The sequence below is a fragment of the Tachysurus fulvidraco genome, chromosome 2 (assembly GCF_022655615.1).
Source record: "Tachysurus fulvidraco isolate hzauxx_2018 chromosome 2, HZAU_PFXX_2.0, whole genome shotgun sequence".
Classification (NCBI taxonomy): domain Eukaryota; kingdom Metazoa; phylum Chordata; class Actinopteri; order Siluriformes; family Bagridae; genus Tachysurus; species Tachysurus fulvidraco.
In genome coordinates this window covers 34,340,898-34,358,243 of record NC_062519.1, presented here as the reverse complement: position 1 = coordinate 34,358,243, position 17,346 = coordinate 34,340,898, and the positions used below count along the sequence as shown (strand labels likewise).

General features: G+C 37.6%; 1 protein-coding gene across 4 annotated transcripts in view; it reads left to right on the top strand.

The window, feature by feature from the left end:
* Positions 1-1,145: 1,145 nt before the first annotated feature.
* arnt2 (aryl-hydrocarbon receptor nuclear translocator 2) overlaps positions 1,146-17,346 on the top strand; it is a 96,115-nt gene continuing 79,914 nt past the window's right edge. For 2 of the 4 annotated variants that reach the window (XM_027162132.2, XM_027162123.2), the window contains exons 1-4: positions 1,146-1,261; positions 12,794-12,902; positions 16,059-16,106; positions 17,269-17,313. In XM_027162132.2, coding sequence (XP_027017933.1) covers positions 1,231-1,261; positions 12,794-12,902; positions 16,059-16,106; positions 17,269-17,313 — 233 coding nt within the window. In that variant the 5' untranslated portion in view covers positions 1,146-1,230. The remainder of the gene's footprint in view (positions 1,262-12,793; positions 12,903-16,058; positions 16,107-17,268; positions 17,314-17,346) is intronic. The other 2 variants (XM_027162152.2, XM_027162142.2) reach the window with 1 other exon arrangement.

Genomic DNA, 17,346 nt, shown 5'->3' with positions numbered 1-17,346 from the left:
TTAGAGAACAGAACCAACCACATTTACCAGAAAATATTGTGAACAGATACAGACAAAATCAATGACTGCATGAGTTGAATTAAAAAAAGTGTTATCTGCACATCTATTGAAGGATATGGCAAAGGTTTAGGAACTTTTAGATTATGCTGACAGGGCTGGTGGTTCTGACTTCTGGGCTTTTTTACCCAGTGTTACAGGAGTAGAGTCAATATTCAGTTTCATTTTATTTGAATTTCTTTGGTTTTAAGCTATAAACTCCTTGTGTTTAAATCAAAATACAGAAATAAATAGTTATAGCACTAAACAGACACAGATAAATATTAGAGGCATTGCATTACAACCTTAATCCAGCAATAAGAGTTACCTTGATCAGATTTCTAATATCAGTGTTGTTCATTTCATCAAGGAACATTATACAACACTTTATAAAATTCTGACCTGCCAGAACTTTCTGCTGGTTTAATTTTTACATTAAGCTTGGCCAGGGGATCTGTGATAATATAATTATTATAATAATAATATTATGCACATTTAAATAGAGACCCTAATATTTATTTGTTTGCAAAATAAATCTGTACTAATGGGTCCCTATGCCATTATTTTAAAGGTAAAGGAGTTAGGGTTTGTCATGTTCATAACCTTATTCTAAACTCATGGCACAACACATAGATAGATAGATAGATAGATAGATAGATAGATAGATAGATAGATAGATAGATAGATAGATAGATAGATAGATAGACATGCAGACAGACAGGCAGAAAGACAGACAGACAGACAGACAGACAGACAGACAGACAGACAGACAGACAGACAGATAGATAGATAGATAGATAGATAGATAGATAGATAGATAGATAGATAGAAGGACATGCAGACAGAGAGATAGATAGATAGATAGATAGATAGATAGATAGATAGATAGATAGATAGATAGATAGATAGATAGATAGATAGTAGCTTTAATAGTAATTTAAATCGATAATTTTAATGTTATATAACTACATGATCCACGTTGTATCTGGTATGACTGAAACAGTTTCAACATAGTTGTATAAGTGTATAGTTGTAATAGACAAGAGGCAACAATGACCAAAGCTTTTGGTTTATTCGTGAGTGAGAGTCGATTCTCTTGAATCGACTCGCATATGTGAGTCGTTCATAAGGTAAACGGTTCGTTCGCAATTCGCCCATCATTGGTGTCGTTTTTGTTTTTCCCATAGAGGCGATATGGCAACACCCGCCGCTGTTAATCCGTCTGGTAAGTCACAATTTTGGTGCGATCTTGTGTCAAAAAGGGTTTGCGATTCAGGAGAATGGAGTTCGGTTGATCATTTAAACGTGTTTTGAAACAAAAGGGAGCGAATCTTCGGCGTTATTCCGGCTCTTAGCGCCAGCATCCCCCTTCCCCCACGGAGCCTTTAGAGCACTAGGCTGTATTTCAGCCTCCAAATAGATGCTATTTGTATCTTGTGTACGAGTATGTCATGTCTAAAACGTGATCCCTCTATTCTAGGTGTATGTAACACGCTTCATTCATGCTTGGCTTTATTTTGGTAATGCAAATGAGCTGAATTGATTTGCACGCGAGTCGGTACGTGCTGTGATTTGATACCATCCTCTTTGTATCAGTGCAACCAAACTTACTGTTACACTGATGTGCTTTTCGCTCGTGTATTGCTTAAAACTCAGGCTTTGACTTTTGCACGGCGGAGACTTAGAGGTTTGCTTCGGGTTTTGCCTGTTGATTGCATCTTGAACACAGAGAAGCTGAATGTAACGCACACCATGGATGAACTGGAGGAACCCATGGTTGCCAGGTGTTTTAAACCCACCCTTAACGGATACAAATAATCAAATATAAAAAAATAAACATTCTGCACTCGTCATTCCAACACTCTCGATCTGGCAACCCGAGCAGGGTTTGATTTTTAACTTTCAATTAAGTGTTTTAAAATTTTAGGCTGATAATTAAGTGTGTATATTCAATAATGTATCATTTAAATTAGTAACAAATGTCAAGTAAATAATAAAAAATAATTATTTAAATTATCACCACCAATAAAAACTTTGCTCTCAAACCTCAGCAATGTCCATTGCTGGACTTTATTTATTTGTTTGTTTGTTTGTTTGTTTGTTTGTTTGAAGTTTACAGATAATGTCCTGGAAGGTCCAAGAAATACTTTAGGTTCTGTTATCACTTATGTAATATAGACAGAAAATATAAATTTCTTAGAAAACAACCAAAAAAAAAAAAAAGAATCAGCATTGCCTCTGATTACAACAATGCATTGACCTTGAAACCTACTTCTAGCCCTTTAGCTTTACTATATTATTGCTTAAAAGTTAAAAGTTTAGATGTTTTTAATCTGCATATCATTAAGCTTAAGATCATGTGTCAAATGATAAAGAGAACAAATTAATATACACCTATGATTAAAATTTGTTCCAGAACCTTTGTCTGAGCTGCTGATGTAAGGAATGAATCAACACCGTCTGACTAAACAGTTTGATCATTAAAACGGTGCTGTGTATTATAAATACTGTGCTGAGTTCAAATCCCATCATATCAAGAGAACTACTTCTGGGCCTTTGAAGAAACACTGCAAAAAAAAGAAAGAAAGAAATAGAAAACTGCTCAGCTTCTGCTCTTGGCTTGGATTCTTCCCAGTTGTACTTCTGCCAAATGAATAAATGTAAATATGTTCACAAAGTCATTCTCTGTTTGGATTGTAAAGCACCATATGTTTCATTTTCTCAGAAGTTTAGATTGGGTAAAACCTACATGTCACGCACATTCTTCTCAATAACTTCTTGGATTCTTTAGATAATTATGCAGCGGTAACAACTGTAAACAACTGTATATGTGACAGCCTTTTGGTTTAAGATGTGGTCATGTGGCAAAGTGCCACATGTCTGGATTTATAAAGAAAGGAGGCTCCGTTGGCTGCAGTTCAGCTAACGCATTAACGCACCTGATTCAGCTCACGGTGAATGAAATGAAGAGAACGTGTGAAAGCATTGAAGAATCTGAAATAAGCTTTGCCTGCTAGACTGTAGTTTTGTCGGCTAAAATCCCAGGACTGCCAGAGAACCACTTTTGCATGGAAAGGAAGAGACAGATGAATATGGTCTAATTAATTGAAAATTCTTCTTTATTTATACACTGACTGTGGCTCTGGCATATTATCATGCTGTATGTCATGTTGGTCACGATGACGGAGGCGTCTGTGTAGGCCAGTCCTATTTTTGTCTAATACAGTGATGTGGTAGTGATATAACACCCGTAGGATCCAAAACAGATCGATACAGCCTTGTTTTTTTTGTGGTTTTATTGATGGGTTTATATATTATTTATGCAAAATAAAATGTAAAATGGTCCCAATTTTCTTGTTTGACTCTAATATACCTAAGATCTACAGATAATAGTGTACATTACACAGATCAATTACCAGTTAAGGATAATATCTGCATTCATGGAAGGTATATGCGGTGTGATGGACTGAGGTGATAATCCTCTAACTGAGGAGATTTTAAGTGTGTTGGCTAGACAGTGCACAGCGATACATATTTACTAGTCGACACTTCATTTCAAAATTAGTAGTCTTTTATTGTCGTTTTTTTTGTAGTTAAGCCTGAAGTGGACAACATATTTAGAAAGTGTGTACTTTGTGAGGGGGAAAGTCAAATTTTGTAGTATCCAGTTAAAAATGTATCCGGTTGTACTACCTAGTGGAATCAGTGCTAGTCTAACCTGGAATTAGCCTTCTAGCTAAGACAGTAAATGTTTGCAAATTAGTGAAACTTACCTCAAGATGCTTTAGACTGAATTTATGCCTTCTACTGTACAAAGGCAAAGCAGAGACCATGTGCTATAATCATTGCTTACTTTGCTTAGCATATATTAGCAACGTAGAACTAGGGATGCATAGCCTTGTTCAAACACACACATATAGCTATATTGTATATTAGCTATATGTGTATTGTATATAGCTATATTGTATATTATAGTGCTAACCACATTGTGAAGCATGAGAAGGTGATGAACTGATGTTAGTGCACTTATTGGTTGTTTTTATTTAATACTGTTGAGCTTGATTAGATGTTGAACTGATATGGTCAGCTGTAGAACAAAGCCCATTCTATTGTATAGCATATAGCCACTAGCTGGTTTAGAGAAAAAGAGACCTGTTGCATTTGTTTTTGTAACGTAATTGTTCTTTAAAAGTCAAAATAAAAATGTAAACAAAAAAATAAAATAAAATGAAGGGCTTTATTTTTTGAGGGTTTTTTTGCTATTGGAAATCATTAGAAGTATTCAATTTCAGTAATACTCAAGTAAAATATAAATATACCAACGGTATATCAACAAAGTAGATCAACATAGTAGAGTTATACCCAAAAACAAATGAGTAAATTGTACAATTATTGCAAAATGTGTATTTATTGTAATCAAAATTATATATTTAATGGTAAATATGTTTTGTGTTTATTCACTTATCTTTGCTTTTGCTTGCCACTGATCAACAGTTAAATGATAAAACAGTTAAACATAAAACTAAAGCCTTAAGATACTTATGTAGAATTGATATAGAAATTATTGTTTAAGGGTTGCGGCCATTTGTTTTTAATTTTTTTTCCTTAGCTTGAGTTATCTATAGACCACAACATGTCATTCTATACAACCATAATGCCTGGTACTCCTGCCCAAATCCTAAAACAAACCCTAGTCCACCATTTTTATGAGTTTAGAGATAGGTTCCCAGGACTGCATCTGGATTTCAAGCAGCTTTCATCCACGATCATCCTCTGGATGCTAATGGATTTTGGATTTTTAAAAAATTGCAAAAGTATAAGAACTTGCTTTGGGGATTGTTTCATGCATGAATGCAATATACCTGCAAGACAAATACAGAAGTGCTGAACATTCTGGAGCGCTGAGCATTCTTTTCTGTCTGTGGCAGCCAGGCTGATTGCAGTGCGTTCAGGCTAATCAGCATGAGCTGTGTGTTGACCCGGCACACTGACGAGGTTCACTGCCTGCTGGATTTACCTCAGTTTTCTAGAATCAACACTAACACCGTTGCTCAATTCTGAATCTTGAATAAATTATTTATTCTTTGCTGAGTGTCTTGCTGTGTACATGTAAGTCTACTTTGCCAGTGAATTCAAATCCAAAAAAGACTTAAAAAATGATGAAAGAAGCTTTTCTATTTTAGTAAGATTAACCACATTCTAACACTGACAACATAAACAACATGAACAGAAACAAACCACAAACTGGAGGATGAAAGTGTCAGTAGCACAAAGCACTACGGATTCTTACTGATCTAAAGAGCATATAAATATAACAAAGTTCAAATTGCTTTTCATAAGACATATGATAATTATACTTTATACAATATTTATAACCCATGTCCTTTTGTAGGAAAGTAATTATGGGGTGGTGTGTCGCATGTATTTGACCAGTAGCCCACATTTGTTCAGTTTACGGTTAAATATGATGTGCAACATTCATTAAAACAAGGTATTTCCTGTTATTCTTTATGCTACGTTTACACATATAGACTTTTTTGACCAGAGACTTTTCAATGAGAGCTGACGACTTCCTGTGACATGAGCAACAGCAACCTTTGGAGACAAGATGTGGGTGTGAAGTTCACAAAAAGTTTAAACTTCATGCATATATAGACAGACTTGGTTCAGCAACTTGTAAAGACTGTTTATATATATAAAGGCAAGATAACTGAATTGGAAGGCTAGTTGCTACTAGCCACTACTAAAAGTTGTGCTATGGCCACCAGGCATGTTGGTGTACAGCCAAGGGCAACTTGCAAATCCTTGTATGTGTGAACCTGGCATTATGTTACAACAGCTATACACGTGTCATTTGTTTAACAGCCTTTCTCTTGAAGTTAACCAACACAGCTTATGTTACAGTAAAACCACAAAGCAGCCCCATACTTAATTGCAGCTTTAACCGCTACATGGCTCTGAGATTGGAGACTCCTTCCAAAAATGCTGTGTATAAACAGAAATGCCAAATACACACATTTCTTTTCAAATCTGTGTATATGAAATCAGCTCTATACTATGATAAAATATTAGAATGAGTGTATTAAAGATGGCAGTCTAAGCTTCATGATCGACATCACAGTGTTATAAATAATACACACAATATTATCACACTTTATCACGACTTTAAATTATCATGACCAGACTGCAAAAATTTCAAGTTAAACTCTAATCAAATATATTTACTATTTCTTATTACAGGAATGCAATAAACCAAGATTATTAAACCTATTTCAAGAACTATATGACTATTCTTAAATTTTAAGTTCTTTCAGTTCTAGAAATATGCCGAATTATCTGCCAATAGAATAATAAAATGTAATGCTTAAAAACAGTAACGTATGTCTAGATTTCGGTTTAATAATCTTCTACTTGATTTGGTTTATTGTCATTTTAAAATAGAAAATAGTAGATACGTTTGAATAGATTGAAGATATCGAAGAAGTTGCTAAGGTGTTATTTTTTGCAGTTTACTCCTGCATTCTCTTCTCTTCCTGTCGTCTGAACCCCCTTACTTTATTAAATAAAAGTGATCGTCTGAAAATGGTAACGAAGCAGTAGAAGCAGTCAGTTTTATACAAGATTGTGATGAGGCATCCTGGTTTTCTTTATTCTTGTCATCCGCCATTTGTGCTGCAGTCCTTTATAGTACATGAGACTTCTGAAGATCTAATCATTTATTAGAAGTGTTTTAGAGTGCGAGAAGGTTGCATGTATCCTGAGGCTAAGTCGATAAGCACAGGCTGAAAAGTAGGCATAAGGAACACATGAAGCAGAAAATGAAACACCCGCACATGGATTAAAGCTCTCCATCACTACGGCACATTTCTGTTATATTGATCTTTCAGAGGTCATTTTGTTTTAGAGCAACACAGCCGTTTTTCCCAAAAAAGAGTTTTACATGGTAGTGGAGGTTCTTTTTGCCTTGGTGATTTTTATCACATTTTTTATCGCTTGGTAAAGTTTTGTTCACTTTTTTTTAAACGTCCACATTTCACCCGAATAACGAGAAGTTCTTTCTTCGTTTTCCTTTTTTTTGGTTAACGAAGAAAGAACTTCTCGTTGTTCGGGTGAAAAGTGGACGTTAAAAAAAAAAGTGAACAAAACTTTACCAAGCGATAAAAAATGTGATAAAAATCACCAAGGCAAAAAGAACACAAAGTCATTCTGAGTACCTTATCTGAGTACTACTTTAAAACATTGTTTTATTTTTAATTTATTCTCTTTTTTTCCCCCCCAAATCTCCAGAACGCAAGGCTTCTCTGCAGCACTTAGCTCTGTCCTTGGCTTAGTTTGCTGGTGGTTAGAGGGAAGAAATTGGCCATGTCCAAAATTGGGAGATAGATGAGGGTATGAAAACATTCTAACAGTACAAAGTAAAAGGGTAATTAGCAACAGAAGAAGAAATATGTCTTTTTCTACATTTTAAGCTTAATAAAATTACCCCGAATTACATAGCAGGTGTAATATTCGAACTTGGCAGAAAAATGAAGGTCAGAGATGTGTGGAATAAATTTCAGTTTTACATACGCAGTAAACTACATGAAGTAAATTAGAAACACATCCTCTTGGGTCAAAGGCAAAATATATTGCTATTGTTTGTAAAAAGAATAAGTTTAATCATTATAAAAATCATAATAAAAGGAGAAATGAATTTGGATTGTAATGTGAGCTATATGACAGATTTGCATTTGATTTGCAATTTTTTTCCTTTATGAGCAGCAAAGAAATGAACACGTCTAAAACGATTTATACAATATATGTTAATGATCTTTGGACTTTGGAAAAATGTATTTGTTTCACCACATGGATGTGAATAGCAGGAGACAGGAGAATATTTGCTCTTTAAGTCTGTCACCACTGCAGTTTTCCGTCTGATGATATCAAGGGGGGAAAAACAGAAAATCAAGGTTGGGGGAAGGGAGAAAAAAAAAAAAACGTGATTAGAAAGCGTCCTCTGTTTTACGCATTTTGTTGAAACCATTAACGAGGTGAGTTTTTTCCCGCACCAGCTCATTGGAAATGCAAATGATGCGGGAAGAATAAGGAATGCAAGTCTTATTAGCACCTGGTCGAGGCCCCCAGCCGGCGAGCACGATTAGGAATGCGCAGGAGCATTCTGGGAAGAGTCAGCCGTCGACAGGGGGACTGAAGGACACTGTGTTTAAAAGTCAGCCAGCTCGCGTATGCCTGCTCGGCTCGAGCAACCCGGAGACCTAGGCATACACAAGCTCAAACATTAAGCGTGTGCGTTCCTGTTGTGAACATTGCGCCAAGGCTGTGGTTTGCGATTCTAGATATTATTGATTAGCTACTGTTTGCTGACCGTCTGAAGCTTTCTTTCTGAAAGGCCCGGCAGCTTGTGTAACGTTATAAACAATAGAGCGGCCTGTCCCTGGGATTTGCACTCTTTACTCAAAAGGCCTGAGAGTGTTTAAAAAGACATCTTATAAAAATGCATTCGAAAACATAACGTTAAGAAAATGTTACGGTATTGTAACCTGTTCATTAATTTGCTGTATGTTCGTTTGCTTTTTATGGCATACTTTACAGCAGCACCATAAGTAAAGCGTAAGTGATAAAGGTTGATTGAATGATCCTAATCATAGTTCATGCCATGAGCCAGTAATTCTTGGCATGTGAGAGTTAAATGTAAATGACTGTACATGAGCTAAATATTTATTCGTGGCTAAAATTATTAGTTGTGAATCTTTCTCAAGATGCCGTCATGCTAATGGCAGCCTGCTGCATTAGCTCTGTGATAACCAATTTACCCAGTGGAGATAAAATCTATCAAACTGGGAAACATTGTATAAGCACAGCGAGGAATATTCCTTTAAATTAAAGCACAAGGCCAAGGACTGTCTCGAAGTATGGTGTGTTTATTTTAAACAGAAATTTGGAAGCAAAACATGAAAATCTGCCAATAAAACCAAGCAAGATGAGTTTGCAAAGTTTAAAAGAGCAAGCCTCACAGAAACTATAGGAGTAAAAGACACGTATTTTACATACAAACATTCACTTGACGTTAGCCTGCTTAGCATCTCCGGGTGTAGTTGAGGCAAATAAATTAGATAGAAGAGGGTCAGATGATATTTTTAGCGTATGGGGTACATTAGAAAACAGTTAGCAAACAAGCTACATGTAATGATGTAAAGATGTAAATTTGTAGATATTTGAAGGCTGGGTTATTAGCTGTGAGTAAAGAAAGACTTCTCTGAACTGTTTCGCAATGTATACAAGTGCTAATAGATAAAGCTTTTCACAAGATGAGCTTACAATTGCTTCTGGACACTGTAATTGTGGCAACTGTGCCTTGACACAGCATTGATTTGGTTCATATATTCATGCTCCGCTTCATCGCTTGACTGGTGTTTTTTTTCTGTTGAAAAATTCTGTCAATCAGCCATGACACTCTATTCCCGAAGCAGTTTTTTTTAATAATGAAGCGGTGAATATTCATATACAGCGATTCACAGAGGAAACAGAGAGAGAAACACGCATTTTGATTTCGTTGGGAATATCATCATGCGCTCCCATCAGAGTTCACATTTCACTCTGCATGAGCAATGACCTGATCTGCTGGAGAAGACCTGAGGGAGTGCATGTGAGAGCACGTAGGACCGCTCCGATCTGGCTCTGCTGAGGACAGGACAAGGCCCCGCGTTATTATAATTGCCAGAGGCATGGATTTGAGGTTGCAGGGCAGAGGGTCAGGGTAGAGGCGAATGAAAAGGAGACAGGAAGCCGTCCAAACCTTTCAATCTCACATGATGGATTAATGAGTTTGACCTGAGGATCTCATAGAGGTCAGGAAGATGTGCAGGGCACTGAGCAATCAGAATCCACAGGGAATATTATGTGGGTTTTTTGTGTCTGATTATGATTATGCACAGAGTGACACCTAATCAGTCCCTTCCCCAGTTTTTGTGGTTGTTGCAACCAAAAGTCCTTGAATTTCATGCAGCTCATTTTTCTGTAACACTACTTGAATTGGCAAAATTAGGAAAGGTGTACAAGACAGTAGTGAGGCCAGCAGTGAGGAAAAGACATGAGGCAGAGACGGCGGTAGCCGAGATGACGATGTTGAGGTTCTTTTTAGGAGTGATGAGGATGGACAGGATTAGGAACAGGCACATCAGTGGGACAGTGCTGGTTGGCTGTTTTGGGGACAAGGTCAGAGAGACTAGATTGAGATGGTTTGGACATGTACAGAGGAGGGAGATGGTCATATTGGTAGTAGGATGTTGGAGATGGAGCTGTCAGGTAAGAGGTCAAGAGGAAGGCCAAAGAGGAGATATATGGATGTGTTAAAAGAGGACATGAAGGCAATTGGTGAGAGAGTAGAGGATGCCGAGGACAGAGTTAGGTAGAAACAGATGATTCGCTATGATGACACCTAACGGGAAAAGGCGGAAGTAGAAGACTTGAATGGGCAAAATTGCTAGCACGGGATTCTTCTTTTAAGTTACTGCTGCTCTGAATATTGTGGAGTTTGTTTTATTTTGTGTTAATATCTGCAGTTGTGAAATCCTGAAAGGACTGAATAAAAAGCATAGATGGTGGACAGTACCATGAAATATCAGGGTTTCCCGCAGCACTTTGCAGTTCAGGTGGCCCGCCTAACTGGGAAACGGTCGTTTTGTGCACAAAAGGCCGTCAAGTGTGTCTCGGAGAATAGCATGGACGCACTTCACACCGCGAGCGGGCACGCGCGGCACACGGCCGAAATGAGAGAAAGACGTGGTCCGTCACTGTCTGGAGGATAACTTGCCAGTTGACAAAACGCGTGCCCGTGAGAACTGTAAGTGGACTTATGTTTTGGGTTTATTTAAGCCTGTTATTGTATTAGTCTATAGTTATTGCAAATTTAAAGTAAGTTAGCTGGTGATTTTGTTGTTCGAGTTCTTCACATGCTAGCTAGGTTGCACGTGCCTGTTTTTAATAATTGTTAAATGTAGTACAGAGTCTGTGGTCTATGTCACAAAGAACCCTGAAGTCTGAATGTTGGCACTATACACTCCTGTGCACCATTTCAGACGGACAAAAAAATGAGCTTCTTAGAACAAGATATACTCAGTGTGAAAGTTGGAAACTGTTATCTAAGCAATTTGAAACAGTTAGCAGCGGTAAATGAAGTCCTTAGATGTTTTTTCGACATGTTCTGGAGAAGGTTAATTTCCGCTGCTTAATTTCTGTGTGGCTTTAATGACCTCTTTCTGTGAATGTAGGTGAGTCTTTCCCATGTTTAGTGTAGAAACTTACCAGGCTCTCTAGAAAAAGCTTGCAAGACTATTAATGCCTTCAACCAGATACTGTATCTCGTAGTTCTTGAAATTAACAACTTGGAAATCCTCCTCGAGAATCTGCTACAACGTCCTCGAATCCGAGTTCCTCCGGCTTCAATAAGTGACTCTGAATCAATATGGCTGCTCACAAAAAAGTAAATATTACCTGTAAATTAGTTTTTATTATTATTATTCTTAACTGCTGTATAGTTTGTCTGCTTTTTTGTTCTCCTACCAGGGTTAGCAGATGCGCAGCATTTAGCGGTTTTGAATCGAACTCTGGTGTGTTTTCCACTTCTGCACTTTTTTATAAAGACAAGTAAGAAGTCGGCAGTAACACTCAGGTGCACACTAAAACATTGGGTCTGTGAAGGTTGGTTTGATCAACTTTCTCTCTATCCCCCCCCCCCCCGTCCCCCCCCGTCCCCCTGTGGTTTGTTCTTTAGTTAGGATATTGTTTGTGTGGTTCTTTTAATTATATACTGTGTGCAACCAAAGCAAATGAACCGAATGTGTCAGTTTCACTGTACTTTAGACTTAAACTTGGAAACCGTCTTGTGCGCAAGAGACCTAAAACTGAACTACAGAGTTTTTTCAAATTTGTTGGCTGTATTTAGTTGCAGCCGATGAGGCACAAAGTGAACAAGTGTTCACATGAAACCTGAAATTTAAACCTGAAGAGTGGTTACAGGTCTGCTCGTGCCTGTGTATATATTATGAGAGTCTGGAAAATTCAAATACACACCACATAAAATATTAATGGGGATTTTGTGCATTCAGAGGCAAGGGGTAGACTTGGATGGCCTCATTAGTTGCTTTTGACCTGAGGCAGTGCAGCAGTATGAGCTTTCCTGTGACTCTTGCATGTGTGTTTCGTTAGAGCTGTCAATATGTTTCCCAGAACAGTAGTTTAATCTGTGATCAGTGTGTCTGAGCATGCACTACATCCACAAGAACCGTGGTGTTAATGTTGTTTCTTGGTGGGGGTGGGCTGGGGTGGGGCGGGGCATGGAGAAGGGGTAGGGTGCCTCCAGCTAGCATACGTAATGAGAGCATAACTGCTGAATTCTCTACCGAATACTCTGTTGAGTTTTCAGGTATCCAGTAACAGCTGAGTTTTAAATATGCTGGAAAAGTTACGTGTTGCTCCGTAGTTATGTTTTGTTTTAAGCAACCGATTGCTGGGATTTCTACACACTTCCCTGTTTGCACATATATACCAGCATGCCTGAAATTGTTTGGGTAGTGCTGCCATGTCCACCGGTCTCTATAGCACTAACGCAAGCCTGCAGGAATTCAGCTATAGATATGTCAAAGGCCTCGTACCTTTCAACGCCAGCTAGCACACTTATATTTCCAGAGAAATGAAAATACTTTGTAAATATGTTTGCAAACTGTTTAATGCTGTGTCTTTGTTGTTTCTGCTTCAGAGATGGGCACAGATCTTCCTGGGCCGGTGACCATGGCAGGTGCTGTTGCAGGGCAGGTGAGAATGGGGGGCAACATGCCAGGACGAGGGGGCAAGAGGAGATCAACCGGGTGGGTAACCTGTCTTTTATTTTTTGAGCTTGTTGACAGTGATGATGTCATGATGTGTGTTGATGGGACAGCCATGATTTGGAGTCAGTGTGCTGTAATTATATTAGACAATCCCTCCACAATTTTGTGTTTGTGCAGTTGCAGAAAGTAACGTAATGCAGTTTTTGTAGGAGTTTGCAATTCTTTTAAATTACAGCAGATTTTCCTCAGATTTGGGACAAGGCGTGCCATGTGAGCTCATCACAACACATTCAGCCAAAATCCTCTTTCAACACAGAAAGCCACATCGAAAAATCCTGTTCTTGCAATTTTGCCAATTCAAGTAGTTTTCCACATAAAAAAAAAGAGAAAATCTTTGCAAAAGAGTTGCATTGCAAATATTGACAAGCTTCAACAAATTCAAGCACTTTTGACTGTAGTAAAAAAAAAAAGTGAAAATACAGGAAGGACTATATTAATATATTTAATATCTTTATTATTTAATTTTAAGCAAAACAACTGGCTCTTAAGTTTCAAACCTTTTCTATCAACTGTAATATTGTATTACATTGATTATGCCATCATTTAATAATTAATATATGAACATATAAAGCTTCTGAGGGTCCGTATAGGTCCACTATCAGTCTAGCAATCGGCCCCATGTATGGTCTGTCTGTCCACTGAGATAAATCCCATGCTCCTTTAAGATAAATTTACATTGTTACAGCACACAGCCATTTCCTCCAAGTCTCCCAGCTCTGGACAACATAAAGCAGCTGTCCACTTTATTTAACAGCCTTAATCGAATCAGAGGGAGATACTGCTGCTTGTTGGATCTCAGTGGCTGTAAATCTCATCATCACCAGCTCCGTTTAAACACTTCATTCCTTTAACCTGATGAGCAGTGTGTCCTAAGCCTCAGCAATTTAGGCAAAGACAATTTCTGCACACTGTCCAATCTACCAAGCCAAGAGGATGAGGACTTGCGTGTGCTTGATTTGATGCGTAGTGCCAGCCTAGTGATCGGATTGTGCAATAAAACAAATTTGAATGGTACTTGCAGTAAAATCAACTTAACTAAAACTTTATTGCTGTTTTGCACTGAAATAGCCAACAGATGCAGCTCCATCACGTGGCATGTAAGGTTGGAATAAATTCAGCCAATCAGAGGGCACGTTGCTTAATTGCAGGCCCACATGGACAAATGCCGGCAATGACTATTTTTCTGTTTTATTCAATTTTCTTTGTATGGATGCTTTTCACAGTGGACTCAAAGCAGAACACAAGAAATATAGTACAACAAAAGTTCAAGATTAATATTAGACTTAAATGTGTTAGTATTTATCATATCGTATTAAACACATTTAAGTCTAATATTAATCTTGAACTTTTGTTGAACTATATTTCTTGTGTTCTGAAACAGTTTGAAACTGTGACGTGTTGCGTACTTGTGAGAGGGAATTATATAATTCAAGGACCATCACCTTTGCAACCCTTGCTCTGGATGTGGAAGTATTTTAGTGAAATATGCCAAAATGTGTAGAGGTCTAGATCACCATGTGAAAATGGCCGTAGTTCAGTTACTCTTTAGTTCGGTTTTCTGAACATCAACAAGCTCTTCTTCTGTGACAGATCCTCTGTTTGTGGCTTATCCAGTCACATGCGTTTCTGTAATTGATCATACCAGAGAGATGATACACGGCTAAGACATTATCCCAGAGCATCTCGTGATGAACAGACAAAGAAGTACTTGTTTATATCCCACTTTCATTTCTGTGTGGCTTTAATGACCTCTTTCAGTGAATGTAGGCGAGTCTCGCCCATGTTTAATGTAGAAACAGACCAGGCTCTCTAGAAAAAGCTTGCAAGTCTTTTAACGCCTTCAACCAGGTACTGTACCTCACTTTATATCTCTTCTCAAAATATGGTGACTTTCTGACAAGTGCAAAGTTCCACTTTTGAATGATGACTGATACAACACATCAACAGAGAACACATTGTCTTCAACAGTTCACCAAAACACCTCTGATGTGATGGACAGCTAGAGAACTGCTCTGTTACCGTATAGATGTCGGTATTGGTATCGAATCTTACACGGAGCTGTAATTTCCCGATCCTCGTCGTACATTGCATAATAATAATTATGATTTGATCCATTTTTTTGTATATAAATATATATATATATATATATATATATATATAAAATCCAAGTATGAATCACACTGCTTCCAGATTGTTGCTTGCACTTGATTCGGTGGATTAATCAGTGTGCAGAGAATTACTCATACACAGTTTTATAGTCCAAGAAGCAAGCAGCACTAAGCCTACGTTTTGAAGCCAACGCATGTTGAGACAGAACACACTGAAAGAGGCTGAAAGTGTTGTTGCGACGTGCCATATGGCATTCACAACATCCTGTTCAATCTGAACAGTTGCTTTTATTTCTAATAATCGTGTTAACTGAGAAAACACTCATGCACACTGTTTCCATGGATAAACCGCTTCAGCCACAACTGCTGCCACCCACATGCTGGCAGCAGTGACACTATTAGTCAGTGACAATGATGCTGAATTCTACACTACAGCAACACGGTTTTGTGTGTGTGTGTGTGTGTGTGTGTGTGTGTGTGTGTGTGTGTGTGTGTGTGTGTGTACATAAACAGCATGATAAAGAGGTCTAAGTGTTTTACACGCAAGCAAGTATAAAGTCTATGATGGTAACATTGATGTACTGTGCCATGAATATAGCAACGGTGGACAAGCAGAAGTCACATCCATTATTATTATTATTATTATTATTATTATTATTATTATTAGTAGTAGTAGTAGTAGTAGTAGTAGTAGTAGTAGTAGTAGTAGTTGCCTAGTAGACAAATAAGTGCAGCATTTAGAAGATAAAGGAAAACAAGCCCTACTACATAAGTTTTGCACTGTTTTTAGGCAAATGTCACCAAAATTAGTGGAGGAGTGTCTACGGTAGCAGAAAAGGTTCAAACAGCACAAAAGTGGTTTAATCGATGTACAACTTTCTGTAACGTTTCAAAACATCAGCAAATACACCAAAAATTTTCCCCTCTATCCATGTCAGTGATCTTTGTTGACATTTAATAAAAAAAAAGTCCGGAAGCCTTTTATACTTATAAATATGTTCACACAGTTTTATTTCTTGCATTGCAGGATGGACTTCGATGATGAAGATGGAGAAGGACCGAGCAAGTTTTCAAGGTTCGCATTACAAAATATTGAAACATCTTTTTAATCTTTACATTTTAAACATACAGACAGAGTTTATTTCGATTTTTTTTCCATAAATGCAACACTATGAAAACATTTTAAATAGATCCACAGCACTAGCATCCCATACCATGAACCATGTCTTGTCTTTGTTATTTTGCATCGCTTTTGTTCTGTCATATTTTATTTGAGTTTTCCCCAGTGTGTCTCTTTCCCAGATTGAGTTTGTGTCATTTAAAACCATTTAATCATGTTTTTTTTCCCTGCCTCATCGTGTTGTTTTTTTCCAGTTCATGTTCTCTTTAAAGGACGTGTGTCTGTAATTCCCCGGAGTGGAGACACTGCCCTCTGCTGGCCGAGCTACAGCTAATCCCAGCCCTGTTCCTCTCTTCCAGTATCACTACTATAACCCCAACACAGCCATGCAGCCTCGAGCAATATTATAGCAGACAAAATTAGCCAACATGTGCCAGTATTAAATATGCAAATTTTAATATTGCAGTAATTGCCTTGTCACAGTAATCATGCCACTGCTCCAGATAGGAGGAAAAAAGAACATGAAACACTTCTCATCAGTCAGGTTTCTGTTGACTGTTAACCAAATGTGTTTGCTAATCAGAAAAGTAAACATGCGTTTCTGAAACTTTGCGATAATTAAAATGTCTGCCTAGTCCAAGAAAAATGTATGGTGCTTGTTTAAAAGTGTCCCAAACGAAGGGACACCCAAAGAACACTATTCTTATGCTACTTTCTTAGACCTTTATGTGGGACTAAATGTGACTAACATCACATTTGTCCGTTTTAATGCCTCCATCAGATCTAGGGTTAGAATATAGATATTATTATTCCATCATCATGGGGAGTAGGGATACAGCCATCAATCTATGTTTTTAGTTTTGTCATTGATTCTTTTGACACCTTCGTTTGACATTTTTTCCTCACGTACATACAGTGCATACTACATATAAACACACATACATACATACAATGCATACATACACATACATGGCCGTAGTTTTATATAGATATATAAAATAACGCATGCATACATACAGTACTTTTTTTTTTCATTTTATTTATTTCAAGCATAATATAGCTAAGTTAAATCCTTTCTGTTATTCTTACTTATTCCTTTTTTTCTTTCTGTTTGCAGGTATGATGATGAACAAATGCCTGCTGATAAGGAACGTTATGCCAGGTAGGGCAACGTGGCTCTAAAATTCGGTCACTG